General features: G+C 40.8%; 1 protein-coding gene across 1 annotated transcript; it reads right to left on the bottom strand.

Annotated features, from left to right (window-relative positions):
• acadm (acyl-CoA dehydrogenase medium chain) lies at positions 1 to 27,860 on the bottom strand. Its single transcript, XM_034183491.1, has 12 exons — positions 27,773 to 27,860; positions 20,168 to 20,267; positions 19,985 to 20,082; positions 16,221 to 16,290; positions 16,025 to 16,125; positions 14,476 to 14,556; positions 11,885 to 12,015; positions 11,686 to 11,794; positions 11,229 to 11,369; positions 10,205 to 10,300; positions 412 to 660; positions 1 to 326 (listed from the first exon to the last, which is right to left on the bottom strand). The coding sequence occupies exons 1-12, from the start codon at positions 27,782 to 27,784 to the stop codon at positions 255 to 257; spliced, it is 1,260 nt and encodes a 419-aa protein (XP_034039382.1). The 5' UTR covers positions 27,785 to 27,860; the 3' UTR covers positions 1 to 254.
• Between the last annotated feature and the right edge of the window lie 29 nt (positions 27,861 to 27,889).

Here is a 27,889-nt window from a genome sequence, read left to right as displayed (position 1 = left end):
TTCAATCACTTAAAAAGTAGCTGCTTGATGAAAATGACTGAATGAGGCACAGTGGATCATGGCAAATTTACACCATTTAAAAAAAAAAAGAAAGTCTGTAGGTATTTAATATGTTATGATGCGTTTACTGACTTCAAGAGAAAAACCACTGCAGCTGATGCAGAAACAAGTCCATGAGGTTGTTGCGTCTGCACAGATTAACATTCTACTCCCAGGAGCATTACCACAGACTACATGCTTAGATTTTCCAGAGTTCATTTCTTGAATTTTGCCAGATGTTCGCGGGAAATGATGAGTCTCTGGATCTGGGCGGTGCCCTCGTAGATCTACAGCATAAAGGAAATTCAAGTTAAATTTACTGAACTTGCACCTGATTTATTTGCCGTCACCAGCAGTGATTACAAGCAGCACCTGATAGATTTTGGCGTCTCTCATCAGTTTCTCCACTGGGTACTCGCTGTTGAAGCCGTTGCCTCCAAATATCTGCACAGCGTCACTGGCGACCTGGTTGGCAATGTCTCCGGCGAAGGCCTTGGCGATGGAGGCGTAGTAGGTGTTCCTTCGGCCCTGGTCCACTTCCCAGGCGGAACGCTGGTACGCCATCCTGGACAGCTCCACCTTCAGTGCCATCTCAGCCAGCATGAAGGACACCGCCTGGTGCTGTCAATCAGCACAGCGACACCTCAAGGTCAAATCAAATCAAATCAGTTTTATTTATATAGCGCCAAATCACAACAAACAGTTGCCCTAAGGCGCTTTATATTGTAAGGCAAAGCCATACAATAATTAAGGAAAAACCCCAACGGTCAAAACGACCCCCTGTGAGCAAGCACTTGGCAACAGTGGGAAGGAAAAACTCCCTTTTAACAGGAAGAAACCTCCAGCAGAACCAGGCTCAGGGAGGGGCAGTCTTCTGCTGGGACTGGTTGGGGCTGAGGGAGAGAACCAGGAAAAAGACATGCTGTGGAGGGGAGCAGAGATCGATCACTAATGATTAAATGCAGAGTGGTGCATACAGAGCAAAAAGAGAAAGAAACACTCAGTGCATCATGGGAACCCCCCAGCAGTCTAAGTCTATAGCAGCATAACTAAGGGATGGTTCAGGGTCACCTGATCCAGCCCTAACTATAAGCTTTAGCAAAAAGGAAAGTTTTAGGCCCAATCTTAAAAGTAGAGAGGGTGTCTGTCTCCCTGATCCAAATTGGGAGCTGGTTCCACAGGAGAGGAGCCTGAAACCTGAAGGCTCTGCCTCCCATTCTACTCTTACAAACCCTAGGAACTACAAGTAAGCCTGCAGACTGAGAGCGAAGTGCTCTATTGGGGTGATATGGTACTATGAGGTCCCTAAGATAAGATGGGACCTGATTATTCAAAACCTTATAAGTAAGAAGAAGAATTTTAAATTCTATTCTAGAATTAACAGGAAGCCAATGAAGAGAGGCCAATATGGGTGAAATATGCTCTCTCCTTCTAGTCCCTGTCAGTACTCTAGCTGCAGCATTTTGAATTAACTGAAGGCTTTTCAGGGAACTTTTAGGACAACCTGATGATAATGAATTACAATAGTCCAGCCTAGAGGAAATAAATGAATGAATTAGTTTTTCAGCATCACTCTGAGACAAGACCTTTCTAATTTTAGAGATATTGCGCAAATGCAAAAAAGCAGTCCTACATATTTGTTTAATATGGACACTGAATGACATATCCTAATCAAAAATGACTCCAAGATTTCTCACAGTATTACTAGAGGTCAGGGTAATGTCATCCAGAGTAAAGATATGGCTAGACACCATGTTTCTAAGATTTGTGGGGCCAAGTACAATAACTTCAGTTTTATCTGAATTTAAAAGCAGGAAATTAGAGGTCATCCATGTCTTTAAGTCTTTAAGACAATCCTGCAGTTTAGCTAATTGGTGTGTGTCCTCTGGCTTCATGGATAGATAAAGTTGGGTATCATCTGCGTAACAATGAAAATTTAAGCAATGCTGTCTAATAATACTGCCTAAGGGAAGCATGTATAAAGTGAATAAAATTGGTCCTAGCACAGAACCTTGTGGAACTCCATAATTAACCTTAGTCTGTGAAGAAGACTCCCCATTTACATGAACAAATTGTAATCTATTAGATAAATATGATTCAAACCACCGCAGCGCAGTGCCTTTAATACCTATGGCATGCTCTAATCTCTGTAATAAAATTTTATGGTCAACAGTATCATAAGCAGCACTGAGGTCTAACAGGACAAGCACAGAGATAACTCCACTGTCTGAGGCCATAAGAAGATCATTTGTAACCTTCACTAATGCTGTTTCTGTACTATGATGAATTCTAAACCCTGACTGAAACTCTTCAAATAGACCATTCCTCTGCAGATGATCAGTTAGCTGTTTTACAACTACCCTTTCAAGAATTTTTGAGAGAAAAGGAAGGGTGGAGATTGGCCTATAATTAGCTAAGATAGCTGGGTCAAGTGATGGCTTTTTAAGTAATGGTTTAATTACTGCCACCTTAAAAGCCTGTGGTACATAGCCAACTAATAAAGATAGATTGATCATATTTAAGATCGAAGCATTAATTAATGGTAGGGCTTCCTTGAGCAGCCTGGTAGGAATGGGGTCTAATAGACATGTTGATGGTTTGGAGGAAGTAACTAATGAAAATAACTCAGACAGAAGAATCGGAGAGAAAGAGTCTAACCAAATACCGGCATCACTGAAAGCAGCCAAAGAGAACGACATGTCTTTGGGATGGTTATGAGTAATTTTTTCTCTAATAGTTAAAATTTTATTAGCAAAGAAAGTCATGAAGTCATTACTAGTTAAAGTTAAAGGAGCTAGAATAGAGCTCTGACTCTTTGTCAGCCTGGCTACAGTGCTGAAAAGAAACCTGGAGTTGTTCTTATTTTTTTCAATTAGTGATGAGTAGTAAGATGTCCTAGCTTTACGGAGGGCTTTTTTATAGAGCAACAAACTCTTTTTCCAGGCTAAGTGAAGATCTTCTAAATTAGCGAGACGCCATTTCCTCTCCAACTTACAAGTTATCTGCTTTAAGCTGCGAGTTTGTGAGTTATACCACGGAGTCAGGCACTTCTGATTTAAGGCTCTCTTTTTCAGAGGAGCTACAGCATCCAAAATTGTCCTCAATGAGGATATAAAACTACTGACGAGATAATCTCTCTCACTCACAGAGTTTAGGTAGCTACTCTGCCCAGTGTTGGTATATGGCATTGGAGCACATAAAGAAGGAATCATATCCTTAAACCTAGTTACAGCGCTTTCTGAAAGACTTCTACTGTAATGAAACGTATTCCCCACTGCTGGGTAGTCCATCAGAGTAAATGTAAATGTTATTAAGAAATGATCAGACAGAAGGGGGTTTTCAGGGAATACTGTTAAGTCTTCAATTTCCATACCATAAGTCAGAACAAGATCTAAGGTATGATTAAAGTGGTGGGTGGACTCATTTACATTTTGAGCAAAGCCAATCGAGTCTAACAGATTAAATGCAGTGTTGAGGCTGTCATTTTCAGCATCTGTGTGGATGTTAAAATCGGCCACTATAATTATCTTATCTGAGCTAAGCACTAAGTCAGACAAAAGGTCTGAAAATTCACAGAGAAACTCACAGTAACGACCAGGTGGACGATAGATAACAACAAATAAAACTGCTTTTTGGGACTTCCAATTTGGATGGACAAGACTAAGAGTCAAGCTTTCAAATGAATTAAAGCTCTGTCCGGGTTTTTGATTAATTAATAAGCTGGAGTGGAAGATTGCTGCTAATCCTCCCCCTCGGCCCGTGCTATGAGTGTTCTGGCAGTTAGTGTGACTCGTGGGTGTTGACTCATTTAAACTAACATATTCATCCTGCTGTAACCAGGTTTCTGTAAGGCAGAATAAATCAATATGTTGATCAATTATTATATCATTTACTAACAGGGACTTAGAAGAGAGAGACCTAATGTTTAATAGACCACATTTAACTGTGGTGCAGTTGAAGGTGCTATATTATTTTTTCTTTTTGTATTTTTATGCTTAAATAGATTTTTACTGGTTGTTGGTGGTCTGGGAGCAGGCACCGTCTCTACGGGGATGGGGTATTGGGGGGGTGGCAGGGGGAGAGAAGCTGCAGAGAGGTGTGTAAGACTACAACTCTGCTTCCTGGTCCCAACCCTGGGTAGTCACGGTTTGGAGGGTTTAATAAAATTGGCCAGATTTCTAGAAATGAGAGCTGCTCCATCCAAAGTGGGATGGATGCTGTCTCTCCTAACGAGACCAGGTTTTCCCCAGAAGCTTTGCCAATTATCTATGAAGCCCACCTCATTTTTTGGACACCACTCAGACAGCCAGCAATTCAGGGAGAACATGCGGCTAAACATGTCACTCCCGGTCCGATTGAGGAGGGGCCCAGAGAAAACTACAGAGTCCGACATTGTTTTTGCAAAGTTACACACCGATTCAATATTAATTTTAGTGACCTCCGATTGGCGTAACCGGGTGTAATTACTGCCGGCGTGAATTACAATCTTACCAAATTTACGCTTAGCCTTAGCCAGCAGTTTCAAATTTCCTTCAATGTCGCCTGCTCTGGCCCCCGGAAGACAATTGACTATGGTTGCTGGTGTTGCTAACTTTACATTTCTCAAAACAGAGTCGCCAATAACCAGAGTTTGTTCCTCGGCGGGTGTGTCGTCGAGTGGGGAAAAACGGTTAGAGATGTGAACGGGTTGGCAGTGTACACAGGGCTTCTGTTTAGGACTACGCTTCCTCCTCAGAGTCACCCAGTCAGCCTGCTTTCCCGGCTGCTCGGGATCTGCTGGAGGGGAACTAACGGCGGCTAAGCTACCTTGGTCCGCACTGACTACAGGGGCCTGGCTAGCTGTAGGATTTTCCAAGGTGCGGAGCCGAGTCTCCAATTCGCCCAGCCTGGCCTCCAAAGCTACGAATAAGCTACACTTATTACAAGTACCATTACTGCTAAAGGAGGCCGAGGAATAACTAAACATTTCACACCCAGAGCAGAAAAGTGCGGGAGAGACAGGAGAAGCCGCCATGCTAAACCGGCTAAGAGCTAGTAGCTGCGCTAAGCTAGCGGATTCCTAAAAACACACAAAGTGAATAATGTGTAAATAATTTAGAGGTGATTCAGCAGAGGGAGTGCTTTAGTTAAGGCACGTGAAGATTACACTGTGAAACAGATCGTTATCTAGTTAACTAGATCAATCTAACTGCGCAGATTAAACAGCTAACAGATACAGCAAAACACTGCTGTGCTCCAGAACAGGAAGTGATACAATACTGCAGTGAGAGCCAACCACCAGGTCAGGTGTGGTTACTGCAAAAACGTGCTGGTTGCTAAATGTTTTGTTTGTGGGACATACTGAAAATGCAGATAAAAAAAAAACACAGGTGGATTATCACTTTCCATAAATTGCCGTCCCAAGTTTTTTGTTTTTGGATTGTAATATTCTTTGTTTACTGAACATATGCAAGTTTCTGAAGGAAACTGAAGAAACAGAATCAGAAACCAGTTCAGGATCAGAGAATGAGAGTGATGAATACTTTGGAACTGATCGTTACTAAGAGACTGTCATCAGCTTCACTGAGATCAGTTTGTTTATACATTAGATTCAGCGTGACCACAACAGGTGATGTGGATGTGCATAGCTACAGAAACCTCAGATTATGATTATGGACTAAGACATACATGTTCTAATTCATTCGTCATGATTGTCCCCAATTGGTCCAGGTACATCAGAACATCAGATTATCAGTGCAGGGAACAACTGATGTGAGTATCTGATGATGGACAGTTTGGTTTCATCCTAAATGTTCCAAGAAATGTGATCTGCAATATGAAAACTCTGAATTATTATGTACAACCCCAATTCCAATGAAGTTGGGATGTTGTGTAAAATGTAAATAAAAACAATGCAATGATTTGCAAATCCTCTTCAACCTATATTCAACTGAATACTCCACAAAGACAAGATATTTAATGTTCAAACGGATAAACTTTATTGTTTTTGTGCAAATATTTGCTCATTTTGAAATGGATGCCTGCAACACATTTCAAAAAAGCTGGGACAGTGGTATGTTTACCACTGTGTTACATCACCTTTCCTTCTAACAACACTCAATAAGCGTTTGGGAACTGAGGACACTAACTGTGAGTGTCATGATTCGGTATAAAAGGAGCATTCCCAAAAAGCTCAGCCATTCACAAGCAAAGATGGGGTGAGGATCACTACTTTGTGAACAACTGCATGAAAAAATAGTCCAACAGTTTCTCAATGTTCAACTGCAAGGAATTTAGGGATTCCATCATCTACAGTCCATAATATAATCAGAAGATTCAGAGAATCTGGAGAACTTTCTACACGTAAGCAGCAAGGCTGAAAACCAACATTGAATCCCCGTGACCTTCAATCCCTCAGGCGGCACTGCATTAAAAACCAACATCATTGTGTAAAGGATCTTACCGCGTGGGATCAGGAACACTTCAGAAAACTATTGTCAGTTAACACAGTTCGTTGCTATATCTACAAGTGCAAGTTAAAACTCTACCATGCAAAGCAAAAGTCATACATCAACAGCATCCAGAAATGCCGCCGCCTTCTCTGGGCCTGAGCTCATTTGAAATGAACAGACGCAAAGTAAAAGTGTGTCATCACATCTGTGATGGCACCATCAATGCTGAAAGGTACATCCAGGTTTTGGAGCAACACATGCTGCCATCCAAGCAACGTCTTTTTCAGGGACGTCCCTGCTTATTTCAGCAAGACAATGCCAAGCCACATTCTGCATGTGTTACAACAGCGTGGCTTCGTAGTAAAAGAGTGTGGGTACTAGACTGGCATGCCTGCAGTCCAGACCTGTCGCCCATTGAAAATGTGTCGCACATTATGAAGCACAAAATACAACAACGGAGACCCCGGACTGTTTAACAACTGAAGTCGTACATCAAGCAAGAATGGGAAAGAATTCCACCTACAAAGCTTCAACAATTAGTGTCCTCAGTTCCCAAATGCTTATTGAGTGTTGTTAGAAGGAAATGTGATGTAACACAGTGGTAAACATACCACTGTCCCAGCTTTTTTGAAATGTGTTGCAGGTATGTATTTCAAAATGAGCAAATATTTGTACAAAAACAGTAAAGTTTATCAGTTTGAACATTAAATATCTTGTCTTTGTGGTGCATTCAACTGAATATAGGTTGAAGAGGATTTGCAAATCATTGTATTCTGTTTGTATTTACATTTTACACAATGTCCCAACTTCATTGGAACTGGGGTTGTACTTTCTATCAATTTGTAGCTTCATAGGTTCACTGTCATGTATTACATTATATTTTTAACCAGTAATAGTTCAACCAGACACTGTTTTTGAGTCAGTCCCAAAGTCAAGTACATTTTGTCTGTAAATAGCTATTTCTCATGAAGCTTAAAGCAGCGTTTGAATTGACATAATGATGATTTTTTTGGTTTCAAAATATTACTTGTATCATGGCTTATCGTATTACAAATGATTCCATGATGAAATCTGACCACTTGGTGAATGGAAATGTTGATATGTGACATTTGCCGTGTTTTGGAGTAAATTTTAGTTTAGAAGCGGTACCAGTGTTGATGTACTATAAAATCATAATTTAATTTGAAATATAAAGAAACTTTTGTATTTGGTGGAAAATAGAGATCTCACTGCTTAATTTGGTGGGTTACATGAGTTCATAGATAAAATATTTTCCATTGCACAACATCTTGAAAGTTGATGTAAATGTCAACATATTTGGTCCATAAGCGTCATTTAACACCGGTATCTCAATAAATCATCAGGTAACATATAGTGTCAATGAGATTATGCACTGTTGCCTTCCCATTTCATATCAGGGGTATATCAGGACTTATGAAAAAACAGGTGGCATTTAGATGTAGGAGGGTGCTATCTGCCCCCTCCCCCCCGGGTATAATAATTCACCATGATGACTGCAGATATTAATAAAAATAACTGCACAATATATTCAACATGAAACACCTTTTAAATCGACATGCAGTTGTTTCAGGAGATGAACACTTTCAAAACGTGTGCCGGGTGGAACCCATTAATACTTAACGCAATAAACTTTATTCTAATTTGGCACACAAGCAAACTAAAACTAAATAAAAAATAATAAATCCCTTAAATACCAAACAAGTAAGGTGCCCATAAAATCCAGACACAACTGCAAGTTGTGTCTCTGGCTGTCAGCCCATTTTATTTGGGCCAAACCTTAACTTCTCAAATGAATTGACAGTCGAGACCCGGTTGGTGAAGTTAGACTTTACCCATGTCAAGCGCTTTGGGGTGACTTTGTTGTGATTTGGCGCTATATAAATATACTAAAGTGAATTACGTTAACCTTGTTGCACATTTGAGCAGCTTTTGTCACCACTGAGTGGGCGATGTGAGAATTTCAGGGCCTCTGGGACATTTCCTACTTGAAACCAAAAATTCACTATAAAGGAGGCATTTATAAATGTCAAATGCATGATTTTGTTTTCTCCTGACAAGCACAACGTACAGTTATGAATAAAATATACAATAAAATGGAATTTAACATCAATATAATTTTAATAAGAATAGAAGTGTTTCTATGCAAAAAGTGATTTTTTTGATTGGCCATTTTTGGTGGCCTTCTTGGAAAATGGCCACCATCTTGAATTTTCAAACAGCCAACCATGTCCCTGTGAAATATGGTTCCGTTTCAGGCCTCCGACCATTCTCCCTCTATATAGCACTCCTTGGTCAGATACTGGGATGTTTTTGGATTACTTTTCTTTTTTACACTGATGACACTCAGTTGTACATGCTGATAACTGCAGATAATCTCACACACTAAGACTGTACAGGACTAGCTGGCTTCAGTCAAAAAACAAACAAACAAAAAAACTGTATGTCTACTAACATCTTGCTTTTAAGTTCTGACAAGACCAAGATAATGGTCATTAGGGTGCATCAAAAATATGAAGGTTGGAAAGATAAGACTTTATTGATCTCACAGTGGAGAAATTCCCACTTTTACCTATGGACATTGATAAAAAGTGTCACATGTGAAGTTTTAAGAAAATCCACGCATGTTTAGAGGTCCAACCGAGTACAACAAATTATGCTCAAAAGTCCCAAAAACATATAATATTGTGTATTTGGAGTGTGTGTTTGCATTGTGTATATATCACAATTTATAGTATTAAATTGCCAAAAGTTGACATTTTTAATGAATAAATTGCGATTGAAATTTCTGATTTCAACTTAAATCATATAAAACCTGATTTAAACACACAATACATCCCATTTTTAGTCCAAGTTTATGTTCTGAAAGCTTCAGAATGTTCACTACAATATTGCAGATTTTTAAGAAAAATGCTTGACTGTCCAAATTTCTCCATATATACAAGTGGCCTTTGGGACCTCCTAAATATTGAGCAAATGCAGTAATATTGGGTTTGGATATGTGAGAAGAGCAAGTGTAAAAATTTAGACAGGGTAAAAGTACATTCTACGATTAAAAAAAAAAGCATAATAGCATGATGTACCCTAAAGGTCATTGGTCCTGTGAGAGACAGGCATCAATTTGACCAGATAATCTTAACACCTTGGACTTGTGTGTCATTCATCACAGCAGTGAAGTGAGGAACCTTGGGGTGATCTTCGATCCCACACTGTCCTTTGACCTATATTTTAGAGAACTCACTAGGACTGCTTTGTTCTAACTCCATCATATTGCAAGGATTCGTCCTATCCTGCCAATGGCTGATGCAGAGACTCTGATTCATGCCTTTGTCTCTTCTGGACTGGATTACTACAATGTCCTATTGAATGGCTTACTGCAGTCCAGCATTAGAGGGCTCCATTTGGTTCCCAAAACTGCTGGTAGACTTCTGACTAGAAGAAGAAAGATTGAGCATAGGACCCAAATTTTGGCCTCCCATCCCTGCGAGGTCAGATTTTAAGGTTTTGCTACTAACATTTAAGCAGATGGTCACCCTTCTAAATCTGGTCTGCTTAAGGTTTCTTTCTCAAATTATACCCAAGGAAGTTTTTCCTGACCACTGTTGTCTATATGCTTGCTCGGGGGGGTGAAGTTAGACCTTTGTGAAGCACCTTTGGGTGACTTATGTTGTGATTTAGCGCTCTATAAATGAAGTGAATTGAATATGTGAGCAAACCTCAGCAAGAACTCTGCCGAAGGTTTTCCTCTCCATGGCATAGTTGGTCGCTTCCTCAAGCGCTCTCTGTGCCAAACCTGTTGCTCCTGCAGCCACCTGCAGGAGGACATCAGCAAATATCACAAAAGCATCCTCAGATACAAAAAACACACTACAAAGAATAAAGTTTAATCTACTGTTGACAAACTCAAATCACCACCAATAAAAGTAACTCAAATCCTTCAAAAACACTTTCACAAAATCAAATAAAATCAAGCTGCACAAAGTGAAAAAGGACCTGATTTTTAGAGTAAGTTTTTCTTCTGTTCTCAAATGTATCTCATGTTTGCGCTGCATGCATTCTTTCACATTCCTCATTCTCAGGTGACAAAAGATTACAACCACTTTCACACAACAGTTTGCAAATTACCATTTACGGCTCACTCACTGCCTGCATTTCGCAGGTGCAATTTTGTGACATTTTCATCATTTCAAAATAACCGCTCATGCTTTCCAGACAATTTGCTGCCACAGGGTGATGATGTCGAAGCCTGGTCTTCCGATAAGCTGGTTTAGACAATCTAAACCTCAGGGCAAATTTATACAGACTATCACTATATACACATTATCCTGTTCACCCCTACACAAAGAACAACAACAACAAAAAAAAGCTTGTCAGAGTGCTTTTGAGGGCGAGTGCTTTTATCACCGCACACTTTTGTAAGCTTATCATTTAATGTTGCGATAGAAATGCACTCTTTTTTCTGAAAATGCTACGATGTAGTGGTCCCCATCTTGTCAGCATGTTTCTGCCTGGGAGGAGGGGGGTGGATTATATGGACACAGGCCCTGGGGGTTAAAAAAAAAAAGAATCTGCATTTTTGCAGATTTACATTGTGGTTTTGGGGAGCTTCTGTTTTATTTTTTCTAATTTCCACTTATATGCTTTGTGTGTGTATATACACACACACACATACACACACACATGCATGAGCATCTGTGGAGTCATTTTAGATACGCGAGTGTTTAAATGTTGTTGACTTACTGGTGGTCTGGTCTTATCAAAGGCTCCCATGGCAATTTTGAATCCGGCACCTTCTCCAATCAAGACGTTCTCCTTCGGGATCCTCACGTCCTCAAAGGTGATGCCTCTGGTATCAGAGCACCTCTGACCCATGTTCATCTCCTACAAGTACAGAGACGTCACACGGACACACGCTAATGACTCGGATCACAGACTGTGAACCGGACGGACCTCACAGACACATGGTCGTAAAAGCACAATATTTATGAGGCGCTTTATTTAAAACTAGAGCTGCTAATGTTTAAAAGTAGAAAAACGTCAACTCAGCACTAACAGCATTCAGGTTCCTGTGTTTGACCTTCAGCTGGAAGGAACTCTAACAGGATTTTCCTAATAATGTGGAACCAGATCTGTTCTACTTCCACCTCTGTATGGAACTGCTGTCAGGGTTTCAATACGAATGTCTCACTTTCTTTACCTTGCGTCCTACTTGAATTCCTGGAGTGTCAGCCTCAACAATGAAGCCAGTAAAGGCTTTGCTTGCTGAACATTTAGGATCCGGGTCAGTGCGGGTCAGCAGGAAGTACCTAGAAGGCAGGTGGTTAAAGATGAAAACGGTTCCAGGAGAGCACATGAGTTTCTGCTTGTAACATCTGTCAGAAGTAGCGACAACACACCAGTTGGCTCTGCCACCATTGGTGATCCACATCTTCTGCCCGTTAACAACGTATTCGTTACCTTTCCTCTCTGCTCGAGTCTTGATGCCGGCAACGTCCGAGCCGGCCCCGGGCTCTGTGACGCAGTACGCCTGTCAAAATGACACAAAGATGTTAATGAGTCCTGCTGCGATGTTGAGAGTCTAAAGCGGCTCTCACACCTGTCCCAGGTTGGCACAGAGTTTTCCTGGAAGAGCAACTCAGCACAACTTTAATTGGACTCTGAGCTCAGTGGAGGCCTGCAGCTACCAGATGTCCAATTTTCACACTGAAGACGGAAAAGGTCACTTCAAACTAACCTGAATTAAGTAGGTGTTCACCGGGCGTTATACCAGGATTACCCACGGCTGTCCCAATACGACTGGAGGTTGGGAATGGTGTTTGGGAGTTTGACAGAGTTCCAGGAGAAAAGTATTAAATAAATAAATAAATAAATAAATACAACTTGTGCAGAGTTCCTGCTTAGGAAGACTTGGTGCCAAACATGACCACAAAAGACCTGCTTGGGGAAATCAACCGAGATGTGTTGAGGTGAAACTTGGACCATTAAAACTAGGCAAGTGTAATGGATTTTTAAATATACAATATACTTTCCAGAGTAAAGACTGTACCGGACTATAAATGGACCTGTTAAAACATGTCTCTTGAAGAAGAAAAACCCATATTTAGGTCTCAGCTCTTTAATTTCGGACTTTTGTTCAGTGTTGTAGTGCACTTTTTATTAGTGCCATTTATTCCTTTATTACTGGAGTTTATTTTGTTTAATGCTTTGGTTCCTTGAAAGTCCGACATAAATCATCATTGTAATTATTATTTGGAATAACAAATGCATAATTTTCAATACATAAGTCGCACCCGAGTATAAGTTGCAGGACCTCCCAAACTAGTAAAAAAAAAACAACAACAAAAAAACCCCAATAAAAAACAACGAAAAAAACAAATGTGACTTGCACTCTGGAAAATACGGTACAGAAAAACTCACATATAATGGACTCAGGTGGACCAGCGAATTTTGTCCGTTACTATAATTGAAATCCATTATATGTATAAAACTGACCAAATCATTTACATACATATAACTGACCAAATCTGTTATATGTATGTAACAGATTAGTTACAGTCAGGAGGCACCGAACGATCTACATGGAATCTACCGCACTAATTAGGCTCATGTATTTCCTTGATTAAAGCCTGACCTTGGATAAGGACCTGTCTCATTTAATGACCGGGTCAAAACTTTGTCTGAAAAAAAGAAATGCCTGCCTTAAATAAGTGCTGGACTTTATGTGCATTAAAAAGATTCCATTTGGTCCAGTCACTCTTTTTTCCAAGTCCACTGCGGAGTGATACCTTACAGCCGAAGACTTTTAAAATATGACAGGAGAGGAAGGCGTGAAACCAGAAAAGTGACCAATCACAGCCCTGACAATCTCTGTTGTTAAAGCACATGCACGTCAGGCTCCAGGGAGGGTTCGCAACCCCACAGAGGGCTCTGATCTAAAGCAGTTATCTTTGGTTTGTAACACCCAGAGATATGTGCGAAGCTTAACACCATATTTCAGTGCAGGCAGCAAACAGCATTTTGTTAATAATCGCCAGCCTTGAATTACGCCCCGCCTCGTTTAGGTGCCGGGTCGGAGCACAATTTGAAAAAATAAACGGACAGGCTTTTTTTTTTAATCACAGGAATACGGTACCCACTTTCCTTGAACTGGCGAGTGTCAGGACGAAACTTGATTTTGTACCTCTGTTACTGTGCACATCCAGACTGCTCTGTCGGTACATGTGAGGGTTTTTTGATGAAAATACATTACAATGGAGCGGGATGTTGTGTCCAATGTGAGCACTAATCCATTATATATGGTGTTTATTACATGGAAAACAATACAAAAGCACTGGGGCTTTTGTCCAGTGAATGTGAATAACTGCTTTATACGATGACTGTTTAGACAAGTTTTGCTGTGTACGGAAACTGTAACTGGGCAATTCCATGAGACTGTCACGTCCGTTTCCACTTGCAGTGGTCCTGCTGTGATCACGCTGTCCCAAAGCAGGATGATTTGTCCATTATTCCTTCATCTTATTGGGAACAGGAAGACTTTGGGACAGCTGGATCACAGCAGGATCACTGAAAGCAGGAATGGATGTGACAGTCTCCTGAAACTGCCCAAACACATCATCTATAATGCGGTTTTTCCCCAAATATTCTGATGCCAGCCTCTTACATCTGAGGCTGTGAGGAGCATCAACTATTTGACTAAAGTCATTTAAAAATAATATTTAAAAAAAAGGCCAAACTTTGGCTAGTTCAGGCTTCACAAATGCAAAGATTTGCCATTTTATTCAGTTTTGAAATCTATTGGAATGTTGGACTTTTTTGGTGGAAAAATAGTTGAAATGAAGAGATAAAAGAAACCAAATACCTGCTCAGTACTCTGAAAATCCAAAAAACATCCTGCAAAATTAAAAGAAAAAAAAAAACAAAAACAAAAACAAAACACTAAAATCACACCCAGGAGTGAAAGTCTGTGTTTGTAACATGAAATACTTACACACATCAGAGGCTCCTCGGTCATCCTCCCCAGATACTTCTTCTTCTGTGTGTCATTACCAGCGATGATAACGGGCATTTGCTGGGCGACAGAAACACAACTTAAACATAACCGACAGAAGCACTTCGACAGCAGTGGATCATCAGTGGTATGTCGCCGTGTTACTGCGTCATTTTCAAACCTGTTCCTTTAAAGTTAAAATTTAGATGACAAAATTAAAAAAAGTTAAGATTTTTCTTCTTTTTTTTTTTCTTTTACAGTTTTACATGTTTAACTTGTGTGGCTCATGGCTGTAATTAGTTAATCATTATGACTTAAATGAGTTGGCAACCCAAAAAGCTGCCTCACGACAGAATCACGGTTCATCCATTCACATGACCACCAGGGTATTTTTGTTTTAATTAAACAGTCGGATTCCTTTGGTCTGCACCGGCTCTAAGTCAGATGTTAGGTGCCAACCAGAAAAACCTGCGGGGGGTCTTAATGTGTAAATTTGTTTTTTTCAGAAAGACATGGTTTAGCCATTGTCCTAACAAAAGGTTACTGGTGGATACTGAACAATTTCTCATGAAACAAATCTGTGACTTGTAGAAATACTTCACACAGTTGGCAGAGACTGACACTCATGATACTGTGGATAAGAAACCAAGATTTACAGATAAATACTGTTTGTATTTTCACCATAGAATGTTGTAGAAACACTGGATAGGTTGAAAACCTTTCCTTTTTGGATGAGGTAGATTTTCTCACCCCAATAACTTTTAGGGTTCTGTCTTGATTGAGCCCTAATTCAGGCATGTACCTGCCCGTACACAGCCGAACCAGCGTGCCAAATGTGTCTGAGCTGGGTCCCACAGGGGAAAAGTGGGTTTTGTCAGAGCCCAATAACTTTTAGGGCTGAAGGCCGATGGGGACGATAATTAAGTATGCACTGCTCCAGCCCCAGGCAAACTCCCGTGCCAAGTCTCCAGCAGATTGGCCCAGCGTCCGCTGAGAGGTTGTCCAGAAACCTCCCATGCATACCAGCAGTTATAACATTTCAATAAGTATTTATTTTGACTTATCAGTCACAGCGCTGCACCACTGATTACAGCTGCACCAGCGTAATTATTGATTTTCAGATTAATGTATATTTGGGTTTATGTTTTACTACACATTTCTCTATGTAATGTGGAGATGCGTCAGGAAGGGCATCTGGCGTAAAACCTGTACCAATTTAACATGCAGATCCACCTTGGATTTCCTGTGGCGACCCCGAGTGCAAACAAGGGAGCAGCCGAAGGGACTTACTGGGTTTATGTTTTACTGGCGTTATTAAAAAATAGATATATTTCTGGACTGGCTGAGGGGTTCTGCACCATTATAGGGGAAGACCTGAATCAATCCTAAAATGTCAATGAAATGTCACACAGGGCATTGCCCGGGAACCCTGTTTATCATACATGATAAGTGGATCATAAAATACAGACCTATCATGACACACAAACGATGATGAATTCAGAGAGAAATCTTTAAATGATTTCAAGTTATTCAGAGTTAATGAACTTACTCCGAGAGAGTTTGCCTCGATAGCCGTCTGCACTCCTGTGCATCCGTAAGCCAGCTCTTCTGTGATCAGACAGGCATCAAAAATGGACAAGCCCATTCCCCCTGGAGACACCGCGACAAACGGCACGCGACATTTAAAACAGGGGCGGGTTAACGCTGAAATAGTCAAACAAAAAATAAATAAATAAATAACGCACCGCATTCCTCTGGAATGTGAGTGTTTATCAGGCCGAGCTCCCAGGCTTTCTTAATGAGCGGGACGGGATACTGCAAAAACAACACGTCAGACAAAGTAATATTTTTCATCCTTCAGAACAAAATGAATTCTGTTTCATGCACAAGATACAACCAACTCTCTGGAAAAACTGAAAAAGTATAACAGATGGTTTGAGAAGCAAATGCACAAAACTTTCCTTCTTGAGGCATAAAAGTAGTTTAAATGATGGATTTTTTTTTTTATTATATTTATTTTTTCGCTGTTTTCAAGAATATTTATGAACAGAATATAAAAATCAACAGTTTAAGGTAAAGACTGTTTATCAGAAAGTTCCACTTGACATACAGCGCAGTGATGGTGTCTTTGCTCATGTCCTCTAAATCACCATTTGCATTCATGTGGCGTCCAGAAATGAGGTGACCGTGTGCTCCAGCGCAGAGCTGGCACGCTGACATCACCAGTCACAACAAAGTGACCCGCTTAGGACCAGCAAAACCGTTGCTGTGCTTTTATTTAATTAAAGAGCACAACACTCGACGTATCTGACATAAGAGGGTTCACAACACACGTACACACTGCAGGTACATCGTCTGCACAAATCGATGACGCCCTGAGCAAACAATGATAAGATTACCATCGGCAAGTGATGCTTTTCTCAAGAAGGTGTTTACAAAGTAGAGTTCACTGATTTTCTTTTAAACCTTTGACTTTTTGACTCCAAAAATCAACAGACTTCTTGGACTTGCAATGAATAACACACAATCAGGCAATTATGAAAGAAAATATTGCACTCCAATACACACACACACACACACATATATGTGTGTGTGTATGAATGAGCTGGGGGGGGGGATGCCACAATAGCAGAGATGATCAGTGGGGACCAGATGCTTCTGGAAGTGGCCAAGCCGCTGACAGTCTGGCCACAGTTGCAGTGGACATCAGGACTTATGCATTTATTGTTTTTTTTGTTGTTGTTGTTTGTTTGTTTTTATTGAGGCACACAATTTGGCAGAAGAATAGCACTGTATGGTTTTTAATCTTCTCTCTCTGCCCCCCCCCGCCAACCCCCTGAGGACATGCGGTGGGGGTTCTTTGATGTGCCCATCGTGAGGGCCCCACAAACAGTGAGGAAATATGAGGACATGCTTTCATTATATGACACACTACTCATATCCAGCTCCAACAGCGCACACGTGTCTTTAAACCGGGAAAATCTTTCAGCTAAATGCCGTGCTGTAGAAATGTGACGTGCTATGTCCATCATAGCCAAAATGCAGGAGGACGCATCTGTGCCAAATCAACATCCACATCCTCCTCGGATCTGCTGTGGAGACCCAGAATGAAAAAAGACAAGGGAACAGCTGAAGGGACGTACAGTGTTATTGCAGAATAAATCAAAACAAATTGAAGGACGCACTCCCCTGAAGAGCTGCTGGACATCACTGGGTCACGGAGAAAAGACTGGTGTAGCACTTAAGGTGCTTTCTTGACCCTTTTTGTAGTATTCAGATGTGGCAATATAGTTACCTCTACGGTATGTACCAGCAGGAAAGGGAGAAATTGGCCTGATCAGACAGATTATAGATTTGTAAGAGCCAAGGGGTGCATCAACATAAGACATGAACAACACTTTGATTTAAAGTGAAGAAATATTTATACTGAAAATGCTTGTCAATGAACTCACGTGTAATAACAATACAATGTCAAAAATAAAAGAGAGCGCGCTTTACCCAAAATAAAATAAACCATACCCAAAATAAAATAAATTATACCCGGGTATAGTCCTTTTTCAATGTCTGTTGTAGTCTTATAAATGTTCTTTAGATGTTTATTCAGTGTTCAATGTGTTTGTAACCAGTAGGGCTACAAGCTACCAGTTCGTTTGACTCTTTGGGCTGGGGCTTGCCATCCAGTAGTGGAAATGTTGATCCGTTCTTCCCTTGCACGTCTGCAATTCAAACTTTGATCCAAACCATAAAACCTGACCAATACAGGGCACAATGTGCTAACAAGGCTACGGGGTCTCCAGAGGCTTCCGTGGGCACTCAGCACTTCAATATCAATCACTAACTGTATCAATGGAAGAATGCCGATTTCCACACATTAGCTTTCACAACAACACAAGCAGGGAGTTCTCTGGTCAGCGTCTGATGAGAGACTGAGCAAGGCGCAACGATGCGCAATGCCCCGTGGCTCAACTTTGACCTTATTGGCTAATATCACATCAGACTTAACTGCTATTGGTTGCTCAGTGTTTCAATCAAAACATTTTAATTTAATTTTACAACTTTTTAACTCTTTTTAGCATATTTATGTCAACATATTTATGAACTTATATTTCAGTATTATTTATCACTATTTTGCTGTTGTGATTTTTAACCAAGTGTTTATGAATATAGTTTTTAATCTCATTTTTAACACTAGGTTACACTGGTCCAGCGTGTGAAAGATCGCTGTGCTCAAATCTTGAACCGGGTACAAAAGGATCATATAGGGGAGATGATGGTCTAGTGGTTAAGGCGTTGGGCTTGAGACCAGAGAATCCTCCATTCAAATCCCAGCCTGACCGGAAAATCATTAAGGGCCCTTGGCCAAGGTCCTTAATGCTAGTTGCTCCTGGTGTGTAGTGAGCACCTTTTATAGCAGCTCCCTGACATTGAGGTGAATGTGAGCCATTATTGTAAAGCACTTTGAGCATCTGATGCAGATGTAAAAGTGTGATATAAATGCAGTCCATTTACCATTTATATAAGCTGTGGATTATATACTGGACGTGGACGACAGGACAGTAGATGTTGCAGGACATTATTCTGCAAACCAGTGAGGGCACTGTAAGCTTTATTATTATTGTTTTATTAGTATTTATTTTATTTTTCCATTATTGTGGGGATTTCCACAGTCTACACACATGGATAATAAGAGCTGAACACTTTGTGTGCAAATGTGTCATTTGTGTTCAGCTGCGAGTGGACACTTATGTGAGATACCAACTGTCACTCGTTTGCGTGTTTGGTCGCCCATTCACATCTCAGACTGCTCTCTAACAGTCCTGCCCACAGAGAGAAACCTAAACCAGTTACAAAAGAAGTTATTGCACTCAATGCTTTTTTTTTTTTATTTACAAAGTACATGCTCGTGACCTTGACCTTTGACTCAAAAGCCAATAGGCTTCTTGCAGTCAATGCATCAGTACAATGTACAAGTTTGGTGCCAATAAGGCAGTTAAAAAAAAAGATGTTATTGTATTCACAAACTTTTTAAACATGAGGCATCATTGTCAATAATTGGGAGTATCTGGTGGATGGAAACGTGCTGCAGAAATGCAACCCTTATTTACAAAGTATGAACTATTCACCTTGACCTTTGATTCCAAGGTCAAGAGGCTTCTTGGGGTCAATACACCTAACACCCACACCAAGGTCAGTGACAATCAGGCAGTTCACAAAATAAGTTATTGCCCTCAGGAGTTTCACACAGAAAGCTCCAGAATCGACCCCACTGTCTGTTCTGTAGGAGACAATTATGAAGATAAAGAAGAAATTTTTTCACTACAAAACTCACATCTTCAAATCAACAGACGTGTCAACAGACAGGAAGAAAGTGTGGAAGCTGTTTGACATTCTCAGGCAGTAGAGGAGTGATTTTTCTGCATCATGAGGAACATCCTCACAGCAGGTTCTACGTGCTCAATCTGAGATTAAACTTTAATATTTTAAACACTCTCTGGAGCTTTTGACTCACTTCACCACTTCTGTCATACACTGCTGCGACAGGGATGATCTCTTCTCGTGCAAACTTTCTGGCCAGCTGCTGGAACTCCTTCTGCTGGTCCGTGAGCTCTGTCAGCCAAAGCGATATTCATCAAAATCCTCTTGGAACAACAGCGACACCAACGGGAGGCCGTCAGCTCTGCATCCTACCTACCATAGGAGTAGCCGACGGATGCCCTTTGCCCACTGACGGCGGCTGCAGCAGTGCCGAAGCTCTGCAGGCGGATCCCGGACAACACGCCAGCTCTGATCACCTGCGTGCACACAAAAGCACATCATCATCAACGTGCACTGTTCTGGGAAACGACGACGGCTGCTCCTCCTAACTGGACCGGATTTTAACAGCTCAGCTCTTTAACTTATATAAATCTTTAAACCTTCTCCAGCGGGCTGCTGTGGTGTTCAAAGATACAGTCACACTATTTAACAACTATAATTGAACAAAAACATCTCAACGGTGAATATTTTATAGACATCAAATAACACAATAAATACTGTAAGTAAACCAGGCTTCTGCATGGAAATTCAAAAAGAAAGGTTTCTCTTTAATGTAAAAAACAAAAACAAATGCGACCGACACCCCCACGAAACTGGATAATTTCTGCACGAGTCAAATTCATTAAAAACAAGAGTGATTTCAGTGCCCAAAAAACATCTATCAATAATTTATTCATTCTCATACTGTTCTTTAAAAAAGTCACCACTTGAAGACAGTACAATGATTCAGAGCGGATACTTAAACGTTTTTTAAAAAATTCTGTAAAATGACCGTAAATGTAAATCAATAAAGCAAACATGAAGACGAGTGGAAATATCGGAACAGAATGTGGCGTTCCCTCCTGTGGATCATTCGTGGGTCGTATCTGATTAAAGCAGGTTGAACGCAGCGGTTACAAATCTTTGTGATGTCATAAGTGTTGAATTAATTTTTTCCTTCATATTTTAGCATTCATGTACATAATGAGAGGTTAACTTGTTTCAAATAATGTCCTATAATAATGTCCAAAACTGTGGTAAATAACAGCATTTTATCTCAATGCTTTAAAAATGACAAAAAAAGTGGCCAAAACTGTCAGGAGTTTATCACAATTTACAATTATTACACATATAATCCGACTGAGATCTTCCATCATAGCTCATGTTTAATATGTTATCAGCACAACCCGGCTACTGAAACACAAATGTATTAGTGGAAACACAATGGCATTATCGCCACCATTTGACTATACTGGCAATAAAACTAAACTTTACCCTCCTGCAATATTATATATTTAAAATGAGCCCATGTTATTTTCACAACTCAAAGGTTATGAGGAGAGATTTTATCTTAATAAAGACTGTAGCAGTGTAGTGATGTCACAGCAGCACAAAGGATTCTGGGACAGCTTTAACAATAAATAACCTAGCGATTCTGTTATTTGGAAAGTTTCATGCTAGTTCTTGCGGTGAGCTTCTTAAAGTTACAGTGAGGAAACTAAGTATTTGAACACCCTGCCATTTTGCAGGTTCTCCCACTTAGAAATCATGGAGGGGTCTGAATTTTTTTTATCTTAGGTGCATGTCCACTGTGAGAGACAATCTAAAAAAAAAAAAAAAAAAAATCCAGAAATCAAAACACGGAGTTTGAGCTCCCTCCAAAGATTTTCTATTGGGTTTACGTCTGGAGACTGGCTAGGCCACTCCAGAACCTTGATATGCTTCTTACGGAGCCCCTCCTTGGTTATCCTGGCTGTGTGCTTCGGATCATTGTCACGTTGGAAGACCCATCCACGACCCATCTTCAATGCTCTAACTGAGGGAAGGAGGTTGTTCCCCAAAATCTCCCAATACATGGCCCCGGTCATCCTCTCCTTAATACAGTGCAGTCGTCCTGTCCCATGTGCAGACAAACACTCCCAAAGCATGATGCTTCCACCCCCATGCTTCACAGTAGGGACGGTGTTTTTGGGATGGTACTCAGCATTCATCATCCTCCAAACACGGCGAGTGGAATTACGACCAAAAGTTCTATTCTGGTTTCATCTGACCACATAACTTTCTCCCATGACTCCTCTGGATCATCCAAATGGTCATGGGCAAACTTAAGACGGGCCTGGACATGTGCTGATTTAAGCATGGGAACCTTCCGTGCCATGCATGATGTTAACCCATGACGTCTTAGTGTATTACCCACAGTAACCTTGGAAACAGTGGTGCCAGCTCTCTTCAGGTCATTGACCAGCTCCTCCCGTGCAGTTCTGGGCTGATTCCTCACCTTTCTTAGGATCATTGATATGCCACGAGGTGGGATATTGCATGGAGCCCCAGTCCAAGGGAGATTGACAGCCATGTTTAGCTTCTTCCATTTTCTAATAATTGCTCCAACAGTTGGATCTTTTTTCACCAAGCTGCTTGGCAGTTGCCCCATAGCCTTTTCCAGCCTTGTGGAGGTCTACAATTTTGTCTCTGGTGTCTTTGGACAACTCTTTGGTCTTAGCCATGTTAGTAGTTGGAGTCTTACTGATTGTGTGGGGTGGACAGGTGTCTTTATGCAGCTAACGACCTCAAATAGGTGCTTCTAATTTGGAATAATAAGTGGAGTGGAGGTGGACTTTTTAGAGGCGGACTAACAGGTCTTTGAGGGCCAGAATTTTTGCTGATTGGCAGGTGTTGAAATACTTATTTGCAGCAGCAACATGCAAATAAATTATTTTAAAAAATCATACATTGTGATTTCCGGATTTTTTTTTTTGGGGGGGGGGGGGGGGGGGGGGATTATGTCTCTCACAGTGGACATGCACCTAAAATGAAAATTTCAGTGCCGAGTTGAAAAGATCGATTTGCGATTTTAAATCATTCTTATTTTAATTCCCATATATATATATATATATATATATACACACACACACACACATATATATATACATATATACATATATACACACACATGTAGCGAGTGGTGCAGACGAGAGTTTTGTAGGGGAGACCAGGATCGTTATCCCCCAGAAAATTTTTAAATTTATAACTCTCTGAAACACTATTGCCTGTATTTTGTGGGCCATGTGAAGTAGTATTAATATGTTGCATAACTAGACAATCATGTAACAGCTCAAAAAACGGGTTTAATAACACTAACCCATATCCATATCGGATTGAATTAAAATCATTGACTCTGAATCTTGACTGGAATCGAATCGATTCTTGAAATTTGAATCGATACCCAGCTCTAACTGTGATCACACACAAGCACCTCAATTTCTGTTTCAGACACTTTTTTTGTCCTACTCTTCCTGGCAGGAGAAAATGTTTGCCCATTTCAGGTTTTACAGGTATGCTTGAATATTCAGGAAGTGTTCCCCATTGACCATATTTGGTTGAATGTGGGTGTGATGGAGGCAGGATAGGAAGTCGATCCACCTGTGCACAGTTTATAATGTGTGATTTATAATGATTACATTTCTTGCAGGTGTGTATAAACCTGATTTTTTAAACATATACTTTTACTATGAATTCTAGGCGGTGTTTTATATGTCAGACCCCTGTCGCTGACCGAACGGTCCCCCCCTAAAAATTGGTCCGCCCTGCCTTCACTGTACATGTCATTTTGGAGCATCAGCTGTGGTTCATCGATTATCACCTCGTTTCTGCTTAAAACTGCCTCCAGTCATCATCTATCTCAGCGACAGATATCTGAAGCTTTTGTACAACAATCATATCCACATAAATTCAGTATTATTTCATAATAAAACATGGAGGAAGCGATCAGAGCACCACAGCAGCCGGAGATGAGCTGGTGGTGCTGCATTCACTGCGCCTCTGTCATTTCAAAGCATCAGTAGCAACTCACTGATTATAGCCACATTTTTTCTTAAAACTGTCTTTAAAATTATTTAAGAGATTTCACTTTGTCATCTGATTGTTAATAATCACAGTATTACCTTTTATTGCTTTGGGTGTAGTGACTCGGTCTCAGACAGCTGCTGTGGTCCCAAATGACATGTGCAGTGAAGGCAGGTCGGACCAATAAGCCAGTTTCCAGTTTCTCAGTGCACATGTGCAGAAAGCTCCTAACACTTCCGGTTCACAGGTCAATGCATATAAACAGACTGCCAACGTGAATGGCATGTTTTTGAAGCAATGTAACAGCTTAAAGAGCCGAAAGAAGTTACGGTGTGGATAGAAAACTGTATGTAAACATTTCTAAAGTCAGTAGTTGGACCATGTCGGCTCCGTTTTATGACGAGACACTTCCGGTGTTTGGAAACAAGGTATCAAAGTGATCAGGCCGTGAACACTTTACTGTGCAAGACCAGGGGTCCGTTCCATAAAACAGGATTACCAAATAAATCAAATCAATTTTATTTATATAGCGCCAAATCACAACAAACAGTTGCCCCAAGGCGCTTTATATTGTAAGGCAAAGCCATACAATAATTACAGAAAAACCCCAACGGTCAAAACGACCCCCTATGAGCAAGCACTTGGCGACAGTGGGAAGGAAAAACTCCCTTTTAACAGGAAGAAACCTCCAGCAGGGGGTCTGCATGAAGATTTAGCACGCACACACAAAACCAATCCACTGTGCCACCTGGAGGTTGTTAGCAGGAAGAGAGAAAGAAAAGCTGGACTCATTTCTGGCGTGACTTTTTTTTTCGCTGCACTGAGGACGTACACAGTCTTATTTTTGTTGTTCACACACGCACAAGCACCGACCAGGTTGTGTGTTTATGTGCTCGAGTGGAACACAACTCTCGAGACATACACTCAACAAAAATATAAACGCAACACTTTTGGTTTTGCTCCCATTTTGTATGAGATGAACTCAAAGATCTAAAACTTTTTCCACATACACAATATCACCATTTCCCTCAAATATTGTTCACAAACCAGTCTAAATCTGTGATAGTGAGCACTTCTCCTTTGCTGAGATAATCCATCCCACCTCACAGGTGTGCCATATCAAGATGCTGATTAGACACCATGATTAGTGCACAGGTGTGCCTTAGACTGCCCACAATAAAAGGCCACTCTGAAAGGTGCAGTTTTATCACACAGCACAATGCCACAGATATCGCAAGATTTGAGGGAGCATGCAGTTGGCATGCTGACAAGCAGGAATGTCAACCAGAGCTGTTGCTCGTGTATTGAATGTTCATTTCTCTACCATAAGCCGTCTCCAAAGGCGTTTCAGAGAATTTGGCAGTACATCCAACCAGCCTCACAACCGCAGACCACGTGTAACCACACCAGCCCAGGACCTCCACATCCAGCATGTTCACCTCAAAGATCGTCTGAGACCAGCCACTCGGACAGCTGCTGAAACAATCGGTTTGCATAACCAAAGAATTTCTGCACAAACTGTCAGAAACCGTCTCAGGGAAGCTCATCTGCATGCTCGTCGTCCTCATCGGGGTCTCGACCTGACTCCAGTTCGTCGTCGTAACGGACTTGAGTGGGCAAATGCTCACATTCGCTGGCGTTTGGCACGTTGGAGAGGTGTTCTCTTCACGGATGAATCCCGGTTCACACTGTCCAGGGCAGATGGCAGACAGCGTGTGTGGCGTCGTGTGGGTGAGCAGTTTTCTGATGTCAATGTTGTGGATCGAGTGGCCCATGGTGGCGGTGGGGTTATGGTATGGGCAGGCGTCTGTTATGGACGAAGAACACAGGTGCATTTTATTGATGGCATTTTGAATGCACAGAGATACCGTGACGAGATCCTGAGGCCCATTGTTGTGCCATACATCCAAGAACATCACCTCATGTTGCAGCAGGATAATGCACGGCCCCATGTTGCAAGGATCTGTACACAATTCTTGGAAGCTGAAAATGTCCCAGTTCTTGCATGGCCGGCATACTTACTGGACATGTCACCAATTGAGCATGTTTGGGATGCTCTGGACTGGCGTATACGACAGCGTGTACCAGTTCCTGCCAATATCCAGCAACTTCGCAGAGGAGTGGACCAACATTCCACAGGCCACAACTGACAACATGATCAACTCTATGCGAAGGAGATGTGTTGCACTGCATGAGGCAAATGGTGGTCACACCAGATACTGACTGGTATCCCCCCTCAATAAAACAAAACTGCACCTTTCAGAGTGGCCTTTTATTGTGGGCAGTCTAAGGCACACCTGTGCACTAATCATGGTGTCTAATCAGCATCTTGATATGGCACACCTGTGAGGTGGGATGGATTATCTCAGCAAATGAGAAGTGCTCACTATCACAGATTTAGACTGGTTTGTGAACAATATTTGAGGGAAATGGTGATATTGTGTATGTGGAAAAAGGTTTAGATCTTTGAGTTCATCTCATATAAAATGGGAGCAAAACCAAAAGTGTTGTGTTTATATTTTTGTTGAGTATAATTTGAGCTGACACTGCTAATTCTTGTAAGAAATACACACACACACACAAAACAAATCCACTGTGCTGTCTGTTAGCAGGAAGAGAAAAAAAACCTGGACTCATTTCTGACGTGACTTTTTTTTCACTGCACTGAAGAGGTCCACAGCTCGACCGAGTCGGTTGCGTGTGCACGCGGGACAGTGACATGATGACTTGACTGAGTTAACTGATGCTGCGACACACACACACAAAATCCACTCTGCTGTAAGCCGCCTGGATGCATGAAGAGCCGCTCACATGAAACGATGTGATTTTTGGCTGCACTGAGGAACTACACAAAGTCTTTTTTTTATGGAAGTCTGAAAGTCAGTGCACAGCATCACTGGACTACACATCACAGTGGAACACCAAAATGTAAGTCCCTTTTCTGTTGTTTATAAATTAATAAAATATCAAATGACAATTATCTATTTTTGCCGTTATATAAAACAAATAATGAATGTTTTTACATTCTTTCAAAGAATGGTACGAATATTTAATTTGGTGAAACTCATAAACATTCATTATTTGTATAATATACAATATGAAATGGATGATTACATATTAACATGCAGTTTACAATAAGATATGCACAATATATCTACAGTATTAATATAAATGTATAAAAGCATGGTAGTTGCAGTATATAAGATTAAACATTTTATTCTAAAACTGACATAGTAAAACTTCAGGTAGACACAGAAAACTGATAGGTTTTTGTTGTAAAATCTTTGAGTCTTAGCAGTTCTAATACTGACAGGAAGATAACTGCATAATACAGCAGTATATGGTAAAGCTTCTATTGTCAGAGTATCAAAAGACAGTGTAGGCCTATTCTTAGCCCTTTCTTACAGGATGTATGATATTTAAATAATTTTTGCACCAGTGTAATCCTTGGGTAAGTTCCACCAGAATCTTGCCGTGCGAATAGTGAAATGAGTTATGGACACGGCCGCCACTTCCTAAATTAAGTTAATGCAGCGAGCGTTAAATGTGCTACTTTTTTTCTCACAAAGTTTGCATGTTTATAATCTCGAAAATTTGCGTTTGTGGCAGATTTGCATGTTTTTAATCTCGCAAATTTGCGTGTTATTTCTTGTAAATTTGCACGTTTATTCTCGTATATTTGCGACTTTAAACTCAAAAATGTAATCTCCATTTTTTTTCCCTGTCTTTGAATGGCCCTAATTTTCCGGTAGAAGATTTAAGGTAGAGAACAGTTAATGGGTTAATAAAAATAAAGCCGTTGCTAATGTGGCTAAAGTTAGCAAGTTACGTCCCAAAAAGACATGAGGAGAAAGAAATGTCAGCATGCTACAGAAAGCATTTTAGAGTGCTGAGATGTTTTAAATCGTCGTCAAAGTGAAGTTAAATTTTTTTTTTTTACCTTTTTGAACATTGTTGTGCTCCGCGAAGGTTCACCGAAACCTTCAGCTACACGAAACGCTTGTCAGACCAGCCAATCACAACAGCCCAGTGGGTCACGTGTAACATCGCCCCTATG

The sequence above is a fragment of the Thalassophryne amazonica genome, chromosome 12, assembly GCF_902500255.1.
Source record: "Thalassophryne amazonica chromosome 12, fThaAma1.1, whole genome shotgun sequence".
NCBI classification, from domain to species: Eukaryota; Metazoa; Chordata; class Actinopteri; order Batrachoidiformes; family Batrachoididae; genus Thalassophryne; species Thalassophryne amazonica.
This window is presented reverse-complemented; position numbering and strand designations above follow the sequence as displayed.

Excerpts from the sequence above, each read along its gene's own strand:
- acadm (XM_034183491.1), bottom strand. Across the intron at positions 20,083-20,167 it reads ATCCGTCGGCTACTCCTATG|AGCTCACGGACCAGCAGAAG; the intron begins GTAGGTAGGATG and ends TTTGGCTGACAG. Across the intron at positions 11,370-11,685 it reads GAATTCAAGTAGGACGCAAG|GAGATGAACATGGGTCAGAG; the intron begins GTAAAGAAAGTG and ends CTGTACTTGTAG.